The 21747-nt window shown below is 39.4% G+C and overlaps 1 protein-coding gene across 1 annotated transcript; it reads right to left on the reverse strand.

The window, feature by feature from the left end:
- Positions 1-1617: 1617 nt before the first annotated feature.
- On the reverse strand, positions 1618-21373 carry LOC139934700 (NFX1-type zinc finger-containing protein 1-like). Its single transcript, XM_071929065.1, has 4 exons — positions 21225-21373; positions 10033-10245; positions 4133-9463; positions 1618-3711 (listed from the first exon to the last, which is right to left on the reverse strand). The coding sequence occupies exons 2-3, from the start codon at positions 10236-10238 to the stop codon at positions 4138-4140; spliced, it is 5532 nt and encodes a 1843-aa protein (XP_071785166.1). The 5' UTR covers positions 10239-10245; positions 21225-21373; the 3' UTR covers positions 1618-3711; positions 4133-4137.
- Positions 21374-21747: the final 374 nt, after the last annotated feature.

Consider the following 21747-nt stretch of genomic DNA (forward strand, 5'->3'; position numbering starts at 1 on the left):
CTTAGGATATTTTACGAGGACCAGATTTTTAACATCTTCATAAAAATGTATCTTTCTGAATGCATGATTATGGTATAGCGACCACGACCAGTTAAATGGTCAAATGAAAAAAAACATTCACACTCTTTAAAATATGAACGCATTTTTTCAAAATATATATTCACATCTTTTCAAACAAGCTTGTTGAATATTTTTGAGAAGTGGCGTCTTTTGTTGCCGTTGCTTTCTGGTACTAGAAACAGTACCATGGGCTTGATTCCAGGGCCCAAATTCATAGAGCTGCTTAAGTACAAAAGGTAGCTCAGTGCAAACTAACTATACCTAAAATAAGGTTACCGGCCAAAGTACCATCATGCTAAGCAGAAAATTGTTAAGCAATTCCTTCTGCTTAAGCAACTCTATGAAATTGGGCAATTGATGACATCGTGGCAATTATTAACGGGTTGCCTCCATCCATAGACGTACTACAATAAAACCCAGAGTTATTAATTCAGTACTCTGCTTTCAAATACATACCATATCAAGAAAAACTGAAGTTCATCCAGTAATTTGCTTCAAAATACACACTATAGCAGTAACAGGAGTTCTTTCAGTTTTTAATAATTATGTTTTAAAATACGCATTATTAACTGAAGTTCAATTAGATGTGTTATAAAATAGACTCATATAATATTAACTACAGTTCATTCAGAGAAGTGATTGTAATTTAAAGTACACATAATAATATTAATTTGAGTTCATTCAGTAATTTGCTTTAAAATGCACTCTATAACAATACCTAAAGATCATTCAGAAATGTGTTTAAAAATACACACTATAATGATAACCATAGTTCATTCATTCAAGTGTTTTAAAGTACACACTGTAATTGATTGGAGTTCATTCAGTAATTTGCTTTAAAATACACACAACAACAATAGCTAAAGTTAATTCAGTAATGTGTTTTAAAGTACACACTATAACAATAAGTGGTTTTCATTCAGTAATATGCTTTAAAATACACACTTTAATACCATCATTAGTTAATTCAGTAGTGTGTTTTAAAATAGCAATAACTGACTTACGATAACAATAAGTGAAAATCATTCAGTAACGTGTTTTAAAATACACACTAAAATCTATAGTTAATTCAGTAGTCCTAATGGGTTTTAAAATGAATTATGAATTAACCGAGATTTAATACACCAGTGTGTTTTATAATACACATCACCATAGTATTTCACACATGTGCTTTTAAAGTCACCTGGAAATAGATTTTTTTCCCTTTCAAAGATAAGAGTATATGCTTACGAACAATAAAACAATTTTTTTAGTTTTAGTAATTGTTTGTCACGATTTATATGTTTAAAAAATATATAAAGTTGTTTGGGGCTGACTCCGCCTATCCCTTTTGTGACGTCAATCGAGGCAGACTTTGCCTGCAATGCGTATAGTAAACACACTTGCAAAGTACTTGTACGTCCAAGTCGTGAGTTGGTACATTTCAAAAAGTGTTTTTCTGCGTTCAGCAGCAATACACCTGGTCGGCATTGCCGGGAAAAAAAAACAATTTATTTTCTTTTGAAACGTACAAACTCACGACTTGGTCCGTACATGTACTTTGCAATTGTGTTTACTCTACGCATTACATGCAAAGTCTGCCTCGATTGACGTCACGAACAGCGCCCTCTCGGGTCAGGGTCTACTCTTAAATTTGTAAATAACATAAGAACTGATTTTTTAAAACCTTAGTTAACTGTTTATTCACATTCCACTCATCAAAACACATATATTAGTGACAAAAGCTTTATTTTGAAAAAATACCACTTCCAGGTGACTTTAAGTATACACATGAAATTAACCGGGTGTTCACAATCAACTGTTCCATAATATGTACATGCACAATTCCCTATACGGGTTTATGCTTCATGAGCCGTTCCACATGACGTGTACCATGCAATTTGCCATTCTGTTCTATGCTTTAGCTCCACTACATTTTGTTTATCTTTTAGTCTCCCTTTAAATTAAGGCTAATGTTTTATTTGGGGAACAAATTGAAGAATTAAAGAAAAACATTCCCCAAAATGAATCGAATCAGTTATACCAATTAAAAAACCCGGAATATTGACAGATTTCTTTATCATTCTTCTAGAACTATATATTTTTTTTTTTACATAACAAACACAATAACACAAACATTGTCAAAACAATCGTGGTAAAATTACCACCTCTAAGACCAATAGTCGCCGCATTCACCATGGAAAGGGCGTACAAGTAAGTGTTAAAATCAACATAACTCGTCGCAGTATATTATACTATAAAATACCTGGCATATCACGTCACATACTTAACTCTAGGTGTTTTTCTTTTGTTAACTTTGTTGTTTCTGTTTGTTTTACTTTTGAGAGAGAAAAATGGTTCGCCGCATTATGGAAACCCATTGTTTTGCAATTTGTCACTTAAAGGCCTGGACACTATTGGTAATTGTCAAACACTAGCCTTCACAGTTGGTGTATCTCAACATATGCATAAAATAACTAACCTGTGAAAATTGTAGCTCAATCGGTCATCAAACTTGCAAGATAATAATGAAAGAAAAAATACCCTTGTCACACGAAGTTGTGTGCGTTTAGATAGTTGATTTCGAGACCTCAAGTTCTAAACTTGAGGTCTCGAAATCAAATTCGTGGGAAATTACCCTTTCTCAAAAACTATGGCACTTCACAATGTTTTATACCATCAACCTCTCCCCATTATTCGTGATCAAGAAAGGTTTTACGCTAACAATTATTTTGAGTAATTACCGGTAGTGTCCACTGCCTTTAATCTTTGCCACAAAATGTAATGGACGAATTACATGGGGCTGCTTATAAGCACAACTGGTTACCGACAAATTGATTACACAATGAAAATATCATAACACGTGTTCTGTTTACCACTGGTTTCGTGCTTATTTTTTTTTTCTGAGCAGGAAATTGTATGCTAAGTAGCTCTTTGTCATGCAGGCAACGTTGTAATAATCCAAATATTGAAATGAACTTTTCTCCCGCGACGGAAGTAAACGCAATCTTATTTGGCCATCTGTTTAGTAATTTTAACAACAGTGTTGTACAGTTTTTGTATTCACCAAAGTTTAAAACACGAATTAAGTATGAATTCGTGTACCTATTCAAATCGGGATAATGTATAGAAGTAAACGTTATAGGCATTATTATATAAACTTTACAGTAAACAGCGAAAGTTAAATGTTACTCCCTAGACCATAGCTACCACTCATCATGAATTTTCGTACAAAAACGGGCAACGCATCATTGAAGTTTGAACTACAATCAGATTGAGCTGATTAAATCGAACCCGTTTGCAAAAGGCCTTTGTCATTCAAATTTAAACAAAGCACTTCAAGCAAGGATTACAATATAATTTGAAGGTCAAGTGTTTATTGGAACTTTGGTTCGGTAGAAGTGTTATTCTTGTTTAATACACTGGACACTATTGGTAATTGTCAAAGACCAGTCTTCTCACTTGGTGTATTCTCAACATATGCATAAAATAACAAATATGCATAAAAATACAATAAACATGTTTTGCAGTTGATATGTCAAAAATGACGGCAGTATACGGAAGGTCCTTCCTCGGAATAAACAAATAGCTGCTTCAATCGCAGATTTCCACAGCTCACCGTGAAAATAATGCTTTTGTGGATGACCAGATAAGCTTGGGCTGCACCACTTCCTGTTAAAAAAAAAAAAATTATATTAAGAATGTTTATGTGTTTTGTGTTTCAACGGTTGTTTTGGGGTGGGGTGACTGTTTCATTGTCAATCAATTGAATCTTTGAAGCTTTTAGAGCAATGACGAGATAATTAAAAGTATTAACAATAACTTTGTCGGTACAACCCTATGAAATACACTTTAAAGCCGAGTGTGGCTCTCTACATGGTTTGTGAATATGTAAGTTTACTATTCGCAATAGTTATTGTGCATTTAAAAATGTATATCAATGGCCGTGTTGATGAACATCTTTTCATAGAGTCCAATATGAAGATGGCATTAAATGGTTCCAGTGTTCTAATTAAAACGCAAACCCGAGGTGCAAAATTTAAAAATGTTAATCGTATCAAATGTCACTTGCGTAAAATAATTGTGCACTTACTTCATCTATAAGTTCTGAAACTGCCGAAGGTCGTAGTTCTCCATGTTGGCTTGTTCTGACCACGCTGCAAAACGGGCCCCGTCCATCTCCGAAGCTACATCATTACCGTCCGCCAGTCGGTGACTCTGTCCCCCGATGGCAGATTTGCACTCGGGGCATTTGCCACCTTCGTTGGCCCCTCCGCAGTCTCCAATGGCATACACGTGACCGTTGGGACATTTGTACCAGTGCCCCTTTGCCAGCCCCATGGTTTTTACAATCATCTTTCGCTCATCCTCTGATATGGCCAGGCCGGTGCACCTTTTGGTCATCTCTTTCAGAATATCCAGCACAGTTTTCCTATCGTTCTCACTCAGTGGCCGTCTGCTCAGCAGCAGATCGTCTGCGATCATTAAACGTGCATTCTTCAACTCTATAGATGGGAGCTTACACTTGATTTGAAACAGACTGATACACATTGAGAGACGGTGTTCTTCGTTGCTGCAATCCTCTAACTCTTGATCGCTTATATAGAGGCGAGGTTTCAGCAGCCACTGCTGTAACCTCATGAGATCAATTACCACGTTCGATCTTCCCACAAGGAACTTGTCATCGATATCCCGACCTTTTTTCTTTGCCTTTTCTATGGAAACCAGGATATTCAACTTGTTCTCAATGCAGGTTAGTTCCCCGAGGCTTAGCTGGGATTCCATCTGCTCTTTAAAGTCATCGGCAACCCCGGTTGGTAAAGAGCTTCTCTGTTGTAAAACACTACGAGCTACCTGCCGTCGTTTGGTTGCAATGTCCACTCTGTCCCCAAACATACGAGCCTTGACGGTTTCTATGTCATTGAGTGTAGCGTTCACGATGCTACCGTAGCGCAGATTGCGCCGAATGGGAGTTTTACAAAACGGACAAACCTTTAACTGAATCTGATCTTCCTCAGTCTTTGTGCTCATCCAGTAGTCAAGACTCTTAACTTCCACGATGTGTTGACAATCTTCAAGCTCAACAAATCGAGCATCTGGTTCGTCTTCCGGTCCAAACACAACATTTGTCACCTCTTCTCTGTCACATTCACGACATTTCTTTGGACATGGCTCCCCACAAAGACCAATACAAGGGTGACCGCACTTGAGCCTCTTATTACAAGGAATGTTGCATGGTAGCCTGTCACAAACCTCACTGCATTTCTTGCGACACACGTGGTGACGACATTGCCAGGCACATGGCTCCTGACAAGGCTTGCATGGTTCGCCACAGCGATAAGGGCATTTACTATGGACACACCTATTATGACACTTCTTGTTGCATGGTGGGCAGTTTTTCGTGCACAGGGCATCACATGCATGCCCGCAGACTAAAGTGCGACCGCAACTCTTAGAGCATTGCTTATGCAGCCGACCTCGTGTGCAGGAGCCGCAAGTGCCTGTACACATGTGAGAACATTTCAGCTCTGCTTTGCATGGCTTTGGACAGTCCTCCGGACCATCGCTGCATTTTACGTCTACCATGTGTTTACAAGGCCAGTCGTCGCGAATGGTAGTTTCAACACAGAGGACAGTACACTCTTGGCCGCATAACTTCTGGCATCTGTGTCCACAGGCAAGTCTGTCGGTGCATCGTTCTTTGCAAGTGGCCGAGTCTGGATTCTGATAGCACGGAATCTTCTTCTGATGCCCGCATGGTAACGTTTTGTTTACTTTGGTACTGCATTTGCCACAGTTAATGAAGCAAAGCTGATCACATTTATGTCCACAAGTCAGAACTTTATTACAGGGCTTCGTACATTTGAATTCTTTGTGGTCGAGATCGGTCGGATGGCATAACAAGGTGCAACTGTGACCACAGTTGAGTCGGTACTCGCAGGGCTTGTTGCAACCTCCCTCAGCAACGTTCAAAAAGTCTTCCTTCATGCGTACCCGGGACATTTTCTCAGGGTGATTATGACAAACCAACTCCAAGTGTTTCCCCAGTATTCCTTTAGTTCTTACTTCATCAACGATATCATTCCAAAGTGGACTCCCATGAGCAAGAGCTTGAAAATTGCCTATACAATAAAAGCCATGTCTGGCTCTGGACAACGCCACGCACATTCGGTTAGACACCTTCAGAAAACCAATTTGACCTTCCTGATTGCTACGGACCAAAGACAACAAGATTATGTCATTTTCTTCTCCTTGGAAGTTGTCGACTGCACAGACCCGCACACCACTGAACACAGAACGTTTCAAGAGCTTTCTGAAGTTAAAGAGTTGACCAACATACGTTGTTAGGATAGTGATCTGCGATGGTTGGTACTGCCCCTGCTGTATAATGTACTTGCAGAAAGCTGCCAAGAAGTCAGCCTCGTGTAGGTTCGACTTGCTCATCGAGTCATCCACATGCTGCTCGGCAATATCATGGTCCAAGAAAAATACATCAGACCTTACTCCTGCAACCTTGGGGTATTTTGTGACAACTTCATGGTCAAGAAGATTTTTGTAGAAGTTGTTTTTCATTATTGACGAGATCTCAGGGCGCATCCGGTGCTGCTCAACTAGTGTCTTACAGGGGACACCATTTTTAAGCATCCTTTCAAAAAGTGAAATGTCAAGATTGAATACTTTCGCCAGCCGGTAGACAGTTGGGTTGGGTCTCAGTTGCTGGTGATCACCAATGAGTATAAGATGCTGACATTCCGCACTCAGTGTCGTTATAATATGTGATTCCAAGACCTCAGCTGCCTCCTCAACAACCACAATCTTAGGGCCAACACGATGGAGAACATTCCTGTGCTTTGCAGCTCCTGTTGTTGTCATACCTATAACATTCGCACGACGGAGAATTGCCAGGTCCTCCTCTACTCGAACCTCCCTTAGCTCCTGGGAGAGATTCTCATATCTCCCTTGAATCACTTCCATCCTTCTTCGCTCCGAGCTGCAGTACTCCGACACCCAGTAGCGGTAAAGCTGCCATCTGTCTTCAATAAGTCTCACTGTCCACACATTATGAATTCTTTCAGCTTGTTCTTTTGTCATTCTGTCAGGTTTGCGAAGATTATGTTGAAGCATTCTCTTCATCCTCTTCTTTTGTTTGCTCTGGTACTGCCACTGTTCCGGATTGATGACGTTATTTTCTTCTCTGTCAAAATCATTTAAATCAAGGACCACGTGATTTTCTTGCGGGGCGTCCTGATCTAAGTTGAAGAGGTCATCATCGTCATCATCAAGAATCCGTTGCTCAGCTAAGATGTCTGCCTCTTCATCTACTTCTATCTCATCATCTTCTTGTTGCTCCGCTTCATCTAGTTCTGTTTGCCACATCGCAGCAGCAGCAGCTAGACCTTGGTCATTCCCTGCAACACGAAAGTTACCACCACCTACACCCAACCATTCTAATATACGAGACGACTGTGGATAACCCAAGTCAACCATGAGAGTTGCGTAGTGATCTTTCGTCATAAACTGTTCCAGGTACAATTCACTGATTATCCCATTCATACTTTTCTCTACTTTGTGTTGAGATGCCTCCATGTGCTGACGAAGAGTGTACATTTCCCTTAGGACCTCTGTTGTTCGACGATGAATTGCTACCTGGACTTTCCTGCGCCGGCGCTCCTCTCTCTTTAAGAAGTTCAGATTCTTGTTCTTCATGTCCTCGCTGTTACTCCTTCCTCCGACCCGGACGATGTTTTGATTGAACTCTAATATGCCTTCAAGAAATTGATCAAGGGCGTGGTTTGTATAGCAAACCACTAGGATTGGACTCTCATCTTCTTCCTCGTTCCACACAGACATGTTGTGCAACAGAGCCCGCACAATCTTCAGGCCGATGTATGTTTTACCTGTACCAGGCGGCCCCTGAATGACGGCTATTTCCTGCGTGAGAGCTGCCCGAACCGCTTCCATCTGTGATTCATCGAACTGCAAAACATCTGCTCGTGGCCAGCTTGCTTCAATCAGAACCTGCACAGCCTTTGCTCGAGGATTTGTTCTCCTCAAGTTTAGACTGCGAAGCCCCAAGACAACTTCTTCCTCCGGACTTTCAGCTGTCAATGGTGACAGGTCATAAGTTGCAGCTCTGTTTCTGTGAAGATACCGCGGGGGATTCACATCGCTGGAGACGTCAATGATGTAGCGTTGCAGTGGTAGGCTGTTGCCTCTTACTTCTTGAAGACCCTCCAAGACATGACGGTAAGCCTCAAAGTAAGCAGAGGACTCGGCCATGATGAACTTATCTGAGGATTTAATATCCGCAAGCTGTCCCATGTCTTGAAATCTTAAGTCTACCAAACCCTCTTGCAGGTGCTCTGGTTTCCTGTTGGCGACTGTTGCAAAGACAATTACCGTCTTGAAGTCATCATTGGACAAACAAACCAATGCACCGTAGGTTAGCCGCTTTGTGGCCTGCCATCTTATCTTCCCAAACTTGGTGACATCGAAGCTAACACGGTGAGTTATCCCCTCGTTGGTGCAGATAGGAAAGTGAACCCTCACGTCATGGTAAATTCGAATGTCTTTCACCTTGCTCTTCTTTCCATTCTCATCCTGAAGAAGTAGATACTGAGCGATCCCGTCCCTCAAAGGCTCCAGGAAGTCCTGTCGCAACAGACGGAACTGAACATCTAGGTAATGGTTAAGATCCTCGTATCGTCCTTTCACCACATTAGGTCTCAAGTATGGCATAGCATTGGTGTTGATTTCATCAATACTTGGGAAAATTGGGATCTCCCTGAAGTCATTTGGCGGTGGGCCTTCTTGTCCTCTTCTTTGACGTGTGTTCTTCAGGGCAAGTTCTTCTTGAATCTGCGCTGACAATGCCTGCAGCTCCACTAGCAGTACTTCAGCATCTTCGCTCAAAGGGAACCCTCTCAATCCTAGACCCTTTGCAACTGCCTCAATTACGGTCAGCACAACCTGTACGTCTTTGATGCTGGTCTTGACTCGCTGCACAAGAGATTTCATCAGCTTAAGTATCAAGTTGATCTGATCTGATGTTTTAGCTAAGAACCTGGGGTCAAGTTCAGTTATCATGCTATAGATGTATTTGGTGAGGTTTCGGGATAGAAAGTCAACGTCAACTACAATAGTCAGGACCCTAATGACAGACTGTGGTGAGGTAGTACAATCGCATACTTTACCCAGCACCTCGATAAGTAGAGCCATCATGTCACGACGTATCTCCCGTTCGTTCAGTAAACTCTCGAACCCTTTACCAAATGAATTCAACTCTTGTACTACCACTGCGGGATCGACTGACAGCAAAGATTCAAGCTTCTTAAACCCTGGAGGTCTCGAGGGGCGTTCTCTCTGATTGGTTTGCTGTCGTGGTGGACCATCTGGGCGACCAAATTGGTTTGGATGATCATTTCTGTATGGTGAGATAAGTGAAATGGAAGATCGGTTTAAAGGCACTGGACACTGGATTATTTAGTAATTAATGTCATCATTAGGTGTATCCACATTATAAAGCATAACCCATGAGCATTTGGGGTCATATAGTCCACGAATTTGGACGAAAATAATGAAAGAAAAAACACCCGTGCTGCATTAGCTTGTGTGCTTCTAAATGCATAAATAGAAGGCTTCAGACTCCGTTTATTCATCACCAGTGAAAACAAAGTACAAACAACTTCAGTGGAACATTAACACGTTCTGTTAGAACAATGCATTATTTGAGTGAGAAATAACTCCTCGAAAGAATAATGTATACTATCAACATCTCTTCATTGCTCGTTATATGCTGACAACTATTTTGAGTAATTACCAAATAGTGTCCGGTGCCTTTTTCACAACGAAACAAACAGTCATGTGTATTTATTTGCGTATGATTGAATAAAAGCTACAATGGTAAAGCAATCAAAAGTTTCTGTTATCAAGAATTCTCATGCCGATCTTAATATGATGGACGAAATTGATTTTCGTTTACAAAAATCTGACCTCGCATAGCCTTGTCCTCTTCCTTGACCACGCCCTTGACCACGCCCTTGTCCTCGTCCTCTTCCTTGACCACGCCCATTGTCCTGTCTGCGGTTACGATCAGGATTATCTGCATCGTGTCGATTACCTTGGCCGTTGAATCGTCTGTCTTGACCGCCGTTGTGATTGCCTCCCCGCCCTCGCACACGGAACGGATTTCCATCCATGTTTGATCTGCAAATTATACACAATTTATTTAAGTATATTAACAACAATAAAAAAAAAATAAAAAAAAGGATCAACCGCACACTACAAAAACCATATGGAAAAGTAACATTAGATAATAATTACTGACAAAAAATTTAGCCTACTACTATTAAGAGATTGTAAAGAAAGAGTGAGCTACTCTTTGAATGTATGTGTCTTATTAGTGCGCACTCTGCGTTGTCTCTAAAACCGAATGGATCAAACTCGGGCTAATTCTTCACTTATCTAACATACTTGAACATTTCAAAGTCACACTTCCAGAGAAGCGTTTAGGCGGTCGTAACACTTGCTACATAAAATGGGGAGGTAGTGCTTTCTGCTCTACTGGCCAGGCTTCGAATTGATGATACCCAAGCCTACATTCGTATAGACTGTGAAAGGGGTTACCCTGTTTCAGCCTTAGGAGTAGGTGGCAACGGCCTCTGGAAAGTATAATTGTAGCCCACACCTCGAAGTGCCCTTCAGGCCTTGTGTGTCAGGCGACTTGCATAAAAAATATACAAAACTAGAGATTGAGAGTTTGTGAACAAACTCAAGGTGTTCGGTTTCCGGGAGTAAAAGCCTGGATTCAAAAACAAATATTACACCTTGCTTTGTTCTCAAGATTTGTAATAAATGGTTCAAATTACAAAAACTGTCAAAACCACATGATTACGTCATCTAGTAAAAGTGTATGTTTGGTGACGTCATCGGTAATATTTGTTTTAAACCAGACCTTTGCCAGACTTGTATGGTGTGATGGTAAAGCATCAAAGGATGTTTATTTCGACCTAAAAGACAATAAACCACGCCCTTTCAAATCATTTCACAGTCACTTCCCGTTTAAACAGGTCAAAAGGTCAACGAAAGTTCACCAACATATCCATCTCTGTCAAGTACGTAAAGCCCTTTCATATGATGTACAGATTGTCAAAATAGCTTATGTAGTTTAGGAAATATGAACTTAGGAAATACTAACTGACGACTGAAGAAAAGACTGTAAGGGGCATGTATGTTTTAACCGCCTTGAACGAAGACTATTCTTTATGAAGCTTTTTCGCGCTCTATTGATAATATTTTAAAAAAGAAGTAAAAAAAAATAACGTGGATCAAAAATAATGATTTTTTGAAATAATAATTTGAATTTTTATTACTCAAGAATGGATGACGTCATCATGACCTAACTAACACATTATTCCACTCCTAATGCATATCTAACTATGTGCGAAGTTTCAAGTTCATACGAGTGTGCTTTTGTTAGAGGACAAGGGATGAAGAGAAGAAGAAGATGAAAATCTGGATTGTTTTATTGATTTGTTTGTACTAAAGTTTTGTTTAATCCGGCAGTTTATTTTAGCAAGACCACTCCTAATTGGTTGGGCCTTATGCTTTAACCATTCTGTTTTCTTTGAATGTTTTGTATTGTAACATCCATGTCTGTGCATGGAGGTAGAAATAGATTAGGTTACGTAACGTCCTTTCCTACTAGAGAAAGTTTGAAAGGGCTTATGTTATTTCAGATATTTTTTTTCTTCAAAATATTTAACTCAAAATAACTTGGATAGTTGTTTTAACAAATAATCAAAACAATTGATGATTATGCTAAGTTCAAGAAGTAATAGATATCGTAATACTGACGTGAATTCCGTGGGCCCTAAACGCCCTTCACCCGGGGGGAGTGGTCGATCGATGTAACGTATCTATTCTTCTCGGTGTTTAACCAAAACATGACCAATGTTCGTCATTTTGTACTGTTGTTTTCTCACATAATTAAAAGTCCCATGAATCACTGAAGTAGGTGGCCATCTCAGCGAAACTTCGTCTTCAATTCCACATTGACCACTAAGCCATCAGAAGGGTAACATTTGAACAATTTGACGCTGAAGATTGAAATGACATCGTTTTTGCAGCGTTCTGCATAGCTATATAGCTCTATGCATATCACGCTATGGCACAGAGTACAACAAACTTGGCAGCATGCCACCAAATAAATTTTGCCTAATACACTACACGTGTACGCCACAAGTGTTACGCACAACCAATGGGGAAATTTCGTAGTTCTTTTCAAACTTGATTTTGAACCAGAAGACGAGATCAAAATGGGATCACGTCTGCGAGGCATTTACGGAGTTTTTAACGAACTTTCCGATGATGTGTCGATTGTAACAACCCATCATGTAGATCAAAAGTTACGATTTTTTGAAATAATAAACTTTGAAAATTCATAACTCAAGAACTGATGACGTCATCGTGACATAACTCAAACGGTTTCTTCTCCTTATACATATCTAAGTATGTGTGAAGTTTCAACTTTATATGTGCTTGGGAAGTGTGATTTTTTAAGCGGATAATCGCCGCTAATAAGCAGAATGGATGATCACTGGAGCGTGCTCTGCTGCACCGCTAATACACTACACGTTGTGTGTATGCCTACGTGCAATGTTTATGCACATACCAGGGGGAATTTACGTTGTTCTTTAGACGTGAATTTTGAAATTTTCAACCTCTCTTTTGAGCCGGAAGACAACATCAAAATGGGGTCATGTCTGTGGGGCGTTTACGGAGTTTTCAATGACGATTCCGATGATGTTTCCATTGTAAGAATCCCTCATGTAGATCAAAAGTTATGATTTTTTGAATTAATAAACTTTGAATATTCATAACTTAAGAATTGATGACGTCATCATGACGTTACTCACACGGTTTCTTCTCCTAATAAATCGCTAACTATGTGTGAAGTTTCAAGTTCATACGAATTTGGGAAAGGCGCTTTTGTTAGCGGACAAGGGACGTGGAGAAGAAGAAGAAGAAGAAGTATGAAAACTAGACATAAGATTTTTGTTAATTACAAAAATACGGTGTTCGGTTGGGCTTTACGTGATGACGTAGTTCAAAAACATTGAACCATAAAGTTGGATTTTTCTACAACGTGTCGTTAATTTTTTGTTTGCCAGACTTGTATGATGTGATGGTTAAGCATCAAAGGATGTATATTTCAACCTAAAAGGCAATAAACAACGCCCTTTCAAATCATTTCACATTTACATCCGGTTTAAACAGGTCAAAAGGTCAACGAAAGTTCACCAACATATCCATTTCTGTAAAGTACGTAACGCCCTTTCATATGATGTATAGATTGTCAAAATAGCTTATGTAGTTTAGGTTATATGAACTTAGGAAATATTGACGACTGTAGAAAAGACTGTAAGGGGCATGTATGTTTTAACCGCCTTGAACGAAGACTATTCTTCATGAAGCTTTTTCGCGCTCTATGGATGATCACTGGAGCGTGACTCTGCTGCACCGCTAATACACTACACGTTGTGTGTATGCCTACGTGCAATGTTTAAGCACATACCAATGGGGATTTACGTTGGTCTTTAGACGTGAATTTTGAAATTTTCAACCTCTCTTTTGAGCCGGAAGACAACATCAAAATGGGGTCATGTCTGTGAGGCGTTTACGGAGTTTTCAATGACGATTCCGATGATGTTTCAATGACGATTCCAATGACGATTCCGACGATTGTAAGAATCCCTCATGTAAATCAAAAGTTATGATTTTTTGAATTAATAAACTTTGAATATGCATAACTCAAGATTTGATGACGTCATCATGACGTTACTCACACGGTTTCTTCTCCTAATAAATCGCTAACTATGTGTGAAGTTTCAAGTTCATACGAGTTTGGGATAGGCGCTTATGTTAGCGGACAAGGGACGGACAGAAGAAGAAGAAGAAGAAGTATGAAGAAAAAGAAAAAAAACCGAACAAAAATAAGAGGTGTTCCGGGCTGTTGGCCCGAACACCTAAAAAAAAAAAAAAAAAACGAACAAAAATAAGAGGTGTTCCAGGCTGTTGGCCCGAACACCTAATAAAAAATAAATAAATAAAAAAAACCTGTTGCAGTCATTGACCAGTAATTTCAACCAAGTTATTGGTTACGACCGCGAAAACACACCAATAGTAACGATCGAGCAAGGCATACTATGAAAGACAAAAATGGCATACCAGGATCGTATACACCACTTGGAACGAGTTTTTTTTTTTTTTTACTTTTTTTGCTAGGAACGAGTTCGTTTTTGTGGAAGTGTCGTGGCCGAGCGGTTAAGAGCACCGAGTTCGAATTCGGATGTTTCTGACTAGCGGGTTCGAATCCCCAGCTGTGACATGGTGTGTCTTTAAAGCAAGACACTTAACCATTGCTTCGTCCTTCGGATGGGACGTAAAGCCGTTGGTCCCATGTGTTGTGTAAACGCATGTAAACGAACCCAGTGCACTTCTATCGAAAAGAGAAGGGGTTCGACCCGGTGTTCCTGGCTGGATTGGCAGCAAATTGCGCCATAGCACCTTGTAAACCATTACATGGTACAAAGGATTAGGTCTTTTAATTCAAACTTCGTCCCTACCATCTTGCAGTTAAAGTCACCTGGAAGTGGTACTTTTTCAAAATAATGCTTTTGTCACTAATATATGTGTTTTGATGAGTGGAATGTGAATAAACAGTTAACTAAGGTTTTAAAAAATCAGTTCTTATGTTATTTACAAATTTAAGAGTAGACCCCGACACGAGAGGGCGCTGTTTGTGACGTCAATCGAGGCAGACTTTGCCTGTAATGCGTAGAGTAAACACAATTGCAAAGTACATGTACGGACCAAGTCTTGAGTTTGTACGTTTCAAAAAAATGTTTTTTTTGTTTTTTTCCGGCAATGCCGACCAGGTGTATTGCTGCTGAATGCAGAAAAACACTTTTTGAAATGTACCAACTCACGACTTGGACGTACATGTACTTTGCACGTGTGTTTACTATACGCATTGCCTCGATTGACGTCACAAAAGGGGTAGGCGGAGTCAGCCCCCCAAACAACTTTATATATTTTTTAAACATATAAATCTTGACAAACAATTACTTAAAAAATTGTTTTATTGTTCGTAAGCATGTATGTTTGAAAAAAAAATTATATTTCCAGGTGACTTAAAAATACCCAGTGGTTTGTATCCTTTGGCAAAAGGCGCGTATAAATACGGTTATTATTATTACTCCCAAAAAGGCGGACATGATTAGTGTGTATCGAGTGCTCCGCTTTGCGCAAGGACCATAATCCGTTATTGCCCGTTAACAAGTTAGTAAACAAAACAATTAACTAAACAGTTAAAACTCTTTTTAAGAGTCTCAAAAGATTGTCCCGTCCCCTTGTTAGAGAAAACTATTAACTTAGTTATACCGGAACTGAAAGAGTCTTTCCAAAAAATATATAGACCATGTGAACGTTGTTAACAACAAGTGTGACCTTGTAAATTCTTTGAGAATTCTGGTAGGCAAGATACTGCACAGGTCCTATGTGAGAGTTGACATTTTGTGTCATAGTTTCCACAAAAATTCAAGAATTATAAAAGTAAAAGCTGGCCCCCTTTCATCATATCAAAAGTTTAAAAGGCTTAGACAATGCAATCTGCATAAAATATAATATTTTATGTTTTCTTCCATTAGGCTGTATACAAATCGTGCCTGCAGGAAGTCCAGGCTCTGTGGCTCTTTTGTAAATAATATGTGATGTCACAGGTCACATCGTCTACAAACCAAGTTGTTAAAAAAATGTACACAGAAGACTCCAGTCACAAAAGCTGAAAACAGTGACTCCTTGCTGAGAAAACAGAGCAAAACTGATTCCAGGACCGGTGTAGCGAGGTGACAGCGGGCACCAGCCGCAGCATTCACACACAGACATCAACCATCAGATATCTGACAAACGATTTATGCGTGAGGCATTTTACACACAAATGTTTTTCAGTGAAAGTGAACAGTTTATACTACCAACAGATTCAATGCTGAAGACCAAGAAAGTTGTTATTGTCATTAGTTTTTGGAGTTGGAAGTTGCCCCACCTTTAGAGGCATGAATGAGTGAGTTGTACACGCCCACACAAACCTACGCAATCTTTCGGATCTGATTTGTGGGGGCTTACTATCTTTCCAGAAACATCTGTTCTGTGGTTTAAGTTAAACAACTTAAAGAACACTTTGAAGGCCCATTGTTCCATTGTGTCATACTAACAGCAAGCCAAAAATAATCATGACGATGCATTACACAAAAAAGGAAGCAAGCATTACTTTTGTTTTTGTTATCTAAATACCGCAAATCAAAACTTGAATGTCTACAATACGAACAACAAGTTTTATGTTGAACTTTACAAACTTTACAAAACTATATTCCCCTTTATTAGTAAAACACTACGAACTAGGTGTTTCATAAACATCGTTTCATCACCCTTCTTACAAAACTCAGAAAGTATAACGTTTGTGAATCAATAAACAATTCAGGTTTTTAGCATTGTATGTTGTAAAACTACACGTACAGTCATATCACGGTCTTATGAATGTTTTTTTAATGATTTTGCGCCTCCTTATTTGATAGAGCTGTTAACATTGTACACACCTTCTAGAAATCTTCGTTCTAAAAAGAAAAATTGTTTGTTATTCCACCAGTGATGACCAAATCAACCTTATGGAACAGTCTCCCGGAACATATCAAAAACATTGACTCCATTATTAAGTTAAAGATTGCTTTAAAGACGCACTTATTTAACATTTAATTATTCCATTTTGTTTGTTACCCAGTACATCTTGTCTTTGTATTCTGTTGTGTTTTTCTCAAGAGCGCTTAGGGACATGTTTGAGTTCTATGTGTTATGCGTGTATAAGAATGGTTAATTATTATTATTATTTTCACAGCAAATACACAGCTTTGAACTTCGCCCTTTCAAAGGGCACCTTGGAAAAAGCACGGCAAAACTACGGCAATCGCTGTGGGTGCTGTGGGTTAACTCGCTTCGAGGTCTTTTTGTTTCCATCGTTAGGTTTCTAAAAGGTTTTTTTTAGCCCTAATCTCTGAAGCACGAATAATGTATTGTACTTTAAAAATTATACTTTAAAGGCATGATACAAATCTGTGTTTGTAAAACAATATTGGACAAGCTCAACACATGTAAACGATTTTATTTACAAGAAACTCGAAATCAGTACCAGTCACTTCAATTTGTTTTAAATTATGCCTTGAAAGATGTAACCCCCCCCCCACACCCACACCCACAGCGCCCAGACAGAGTTAGACCTTTAGTCACACAGTGTAGATATGGCGAGGTTTCTGTAGATGATTAAACAGGACTTTACTCTCCGTTTTTCAAAGGACATTGTTTTTTTATTTTTTGTTAAACTCATACCTTTCAGTGAGTTTCAAAAATGAAAACGTCAAATAATGTGATTCTTTTTTAGTGAAAACAACCAATATAATGAAGTTATGTCTGTGGTGTTGCGATGCATGATTTTTACCGGCCAGTAGTATGGAAGAATGTCATTCACTTGCAAGACCTTTATCTGGTACTATAAACACGTTTTTATTACAATAAAAATATGTCCTGCAACATAGTCAAAAGTTTTCTGTTGTAAGTGTTGGTGATGGCATTACCTGTTTTACTTTGACATAAACTATTAAATTGACTTTCTTACTAAATTCGTCCACAAAGTCTCTGAAAATGGGCCTACCAAGCGCTTGTGTGGGGCTGAATGTAATATTTTGTATTTTGGTTCATTAAACATGCTTAAAGTCACGGCCGGACGCAAAATTGAATTTGAACTGCAATTAAAAAGGTAAAACGTATAAATTAAATATGGAAAGGATTGCGGTAACACCGTGTAATGACTCTCTGTAATGAGTTGGGGTGGTTCTGAGAAGAACCGTTGGTTCCGATCATCAGTATGCTCTGATCGTCTTCTGGAGAAACGGTTCTTTTTAGAACCACTCATTAGAGATAGTCATTACATGGTGTTACCGCAAAGTTTCAAATCCTATTATATAAATTAAAGGCATACTTTTTAGACCAACTTTAAAATAAGGCGTGTTTCCGTACAATCGTTGTTCCCCAAATTATGGATGTTTCCCAAACGAACATTCGCCATCATTAAAAAGAATGGAAAAGTCAACTTCAATTTTGGGATGTACTTACTTTCCAATAGATACAGTCCTCTTGTGAGTGATGGGAAAGTTACAAGCCTAATTGTCTTCCAGATGTTAAAATGTGACGTATTGCCATTTAATTCGATTACTTTTAGGGCAAAAATTTTCAACATCCAAATTATCCAATGACATCATCTGAGAAAAAAACGGGCCTGTACATTTGTTTACGGGGATATTTCAATGATATCGAATCAAAAGAGCATTGAATTTGACATTTTGATTGTCGAAATTAATTATGTCTTCCTCGGCATGTAAGACCCATTAAAATTGAAATCCTATGACGTTAGGCCTCATACCAAATTTTCGCTTTGAAAGTCAGTAGTGAACAAAAACACCCCCATACAAAAATAAACGGACCCATTTTCCTCAGAATTATGTCATCGGATATTTTGACTCTTGACACATTTTATATCTGTGGGAGGGTATAAAATACAAAGGCATTTAACACCATTTAAACGTGGGAGTTATGGAGACATGTAATGGTTCCCCTTTCACTTGACGCCTCTGTTGACAAATGAGTAGGCCTACATACAATAACAAAACTTAAATTGACATTTCCCTTTTACTAGTTGTCGATTTGGGCGCTTTCGTTAAAGCCATTGGACCTTTTCGGTAAACAGTATTGTCCAAGGCCCACACTTCGTGTATCACAACTTCTATATCAAATAACAAACCTGTGTAAATTTGGGCTTCATCGGTCATCGGAGTCGGGAGAAAATAACGGGAAAACACACCCTTGTATCCGCGCGTTTCGCCGTGTCATGACATGTGTTAATAAATCCGTAATTCTCGTTAACGAGAATTGATATTGTTTTACAGTTTTCTCAAAATGTAAAGCATTTCATGGAATAATATTTCAAGAGAAGTATTTCACCACTACCTTCTGTAAACCCTGTAAGTTATTTGTAAATCTGTGATTTTTTTTTTTTTTTTCTGTACCGAAAGGGTCCAATGGCTTTAACATCTATCATATATCATTACACAATTTGTGCGCTTTCCCGTACATCTATTATCATTATATATTTGGGGCGCTTTCGTCATCATCTGTTACCAATGGTGCCTTATAATTGAACTTAAGTAGGTACTTTGGTTTTGAGATTAAGTTTGCTTGATGCGGGACATGGAAACCAACTGGAAACATAAACTCTTTACCCAGTTACTAGTTTTAAAGGGCACCATCATTATGAAACTGACTGAGAGTTCAAATCTTAACGTCTGGCAACAAACTCACTATGGTTACGACGATAGTGTCACTTTGATAGCTGCAACATTGGGGAACATCCCACAAGGGTGCTTGTCATGCCCGGGCCCAGAAACACCGGGATTACGTGACCCATTCTCTTCCACAATAAAGCCCCTTTTCACACTACTTTATTCCCCCATGCAAAAAACGGTCAGCCTGTTCACACTATGGTCGCTTTACCCCCGGTCTGCCCCCGGCTAATGGGCATACCCCGGGGAATAGCCGCCCCTGCTCTGGAGTAGCGGTAAGCGGTAAAACCCCGGGTTATTCTTAAAATGTGCAGCCGGAACCCCGTGGAAAAAGGATACAGTGTAAAAGTGAGCCAGGGTATGTAACCGTGAGGTAAAAATAGTCCCGGGCCCCCTCGGGGCTGTTTGCCACGGAGATAACAGATATAATGCGAAAAGGGCTTAGTAGATTGTTTTTTTAAGACAGTGCACTACTATTGGAAAATATATATGAGACCTAGACGGCTTAAAGATAATTGACACTATTGGGGTCTTCTCAATTGGTGTATCTCAACATAATATGCATGAAATAACAAACCTGTGAACATTTTAGCTCGATTGGTCGTCAGAGTTGCGAGATAACTATGAAAGAAGAAAAAAACACCCTTGTCACACGAAGTTGTGTGCTTTCAGATGCTTGATTTCGAGACCTCAAATTCTAAACTTGAAGTCTCGAAATCAATATCGTGGAAAATTACATCTTTCTCGAAAACTTGTCACTTCAGAGGGAGTCGTTTATAAATGTTTTATACTATCAACCTCTCCCCATTACTCGAATACCAAGTGAGGTTTTATGCTGAAAAATATTGTGAGTAATTACCAATAGTGCCCACTGCCTTTAATGAGCCATCCGAAGAACAAAACATTACGGTCAAGTGTCTTACTCATTGACACGAGACAGTGCCAAGACCTAGACTTAAACCCATCACACTCTGGCTGATCAGAAACACCAGAGATTGAGCTCAATGCTCAGTGCTCCGCCATGACACGCCGATCTAACCTCACCCACACTGACACGTCATATCTGCTATCTGAATATACTTGGCTCAATGTTATTGGAAACAAATAGTTTAAATTGAATTGAAACTGATTTGCGTTCAAAAACTATCGAAGCTTCCGCATCGCGGCTGCTGCTGCTGTGACCGTACCTTTTCTAACACAGCCACCATTTTGTGCACCCCTATATATCTACTGCTATGCAAAGTTGCAGTATAAACCAGACATGCCATAAACAATTTCAATCTGTAACCCGTTTCTGCTTAGGCCAGGAGGAATATCAGCTAAGCAACCATTGCTGCTTAGCTAATATTCCAGCTGGAGGTGTATTCCTCTGCTGGTGGTAATATTACCAAGCACAAGCTTACTGCTAAGCAGAAACGGGTTGCAAGGAACAAGCTAGCATCTACTTTTATAAAATTATAGTCACAGATAAACACCACTTGTTGTATAGCAAGCCAACAAACCATAGGCGAATGGTTTGTTTCATGTGGGAACTTTGTAGACGGTCCCTAACGAGTCATTTATGTTGCAGACGGCGGCCTTGGCAGACTGCATGAACCATGAGCTTGACTCTGTTTACCGCCATTGTGTACAGTGTGCTTAATCACCTGCACTTTTTTCTATCGTAGTCTAGGCCTATCACCACACTATCATTTACAACAAGAACACCAAAGTTTTACCAGTATGCCTACTATACATTACCATGGGTTGACTTCTAAACTGCCCAAATATTCAGCGCTTGAACAGAACAACAGCAGAAGCGCCGTCCAAAGCAGCAGTGACACTCCCGACGAACGACTGAAAATGTATGGTGAAAGATTATGTTGCGCACTGTGATGTGTAATAACTCACACGATGACGTCGCAGTTTATAGGGGAATTCCCCGCTTGAGCAATCGTTCTGGAAATTACAAAGTAGTTCCGACTGTTGCAATGAGTGTGTTGCGTGCTGTGGGGATTTCCATTATGAGAAATTCTGCCTGGGTCAACAATTGGTATTTACCTTGTACCATTGTAATAATAGTATTATTATTATAATTGTATTGATAGGGGTCATCTGTAGGCCCTGCATGTTGATTGTTTTCTGCAGTGGATCAAATCCACTGTAATATGCGAGTAATGTTTCTGATAGTTATTAGTTGATTTGGTTGTATTTCATAATTGTTTGGCTGCGGTCTGTTACTGGATGAGCTGCGCATTAGGGTCATGTCACAAGAGGCAATTTA

The sequence above is a fragment of the Asterias amurensis genome, chromosome 3 (assembly GCF_032118995.1).
Source record: "Asterias amurensis chromosome 3, ASM3211899v1".
In the NCBI taxonomy this organism is placed as follows: Eukaryota; Metazoa; Echinodermata; class Asteroidea; order Forcipulatida; family Asteriidae; genus Asterias; species Asterias amurensis.

Coding starts and splice junctions, on each gene's coding strand:
- LOC139934700 (XM_071929065.1), bottom strand. CDS start 10,238: ATGGATGGAAATCCGTTCCGTGTGCGAGGGCGGGGAGGCAATCACAAC. Junction 9,464..10,032: donor AGAGGACAAGGCTATGCGAG/GTCAGATTTTTG, acceptor CTCACCATACAG/AAATGATCATCCAAACCAAT.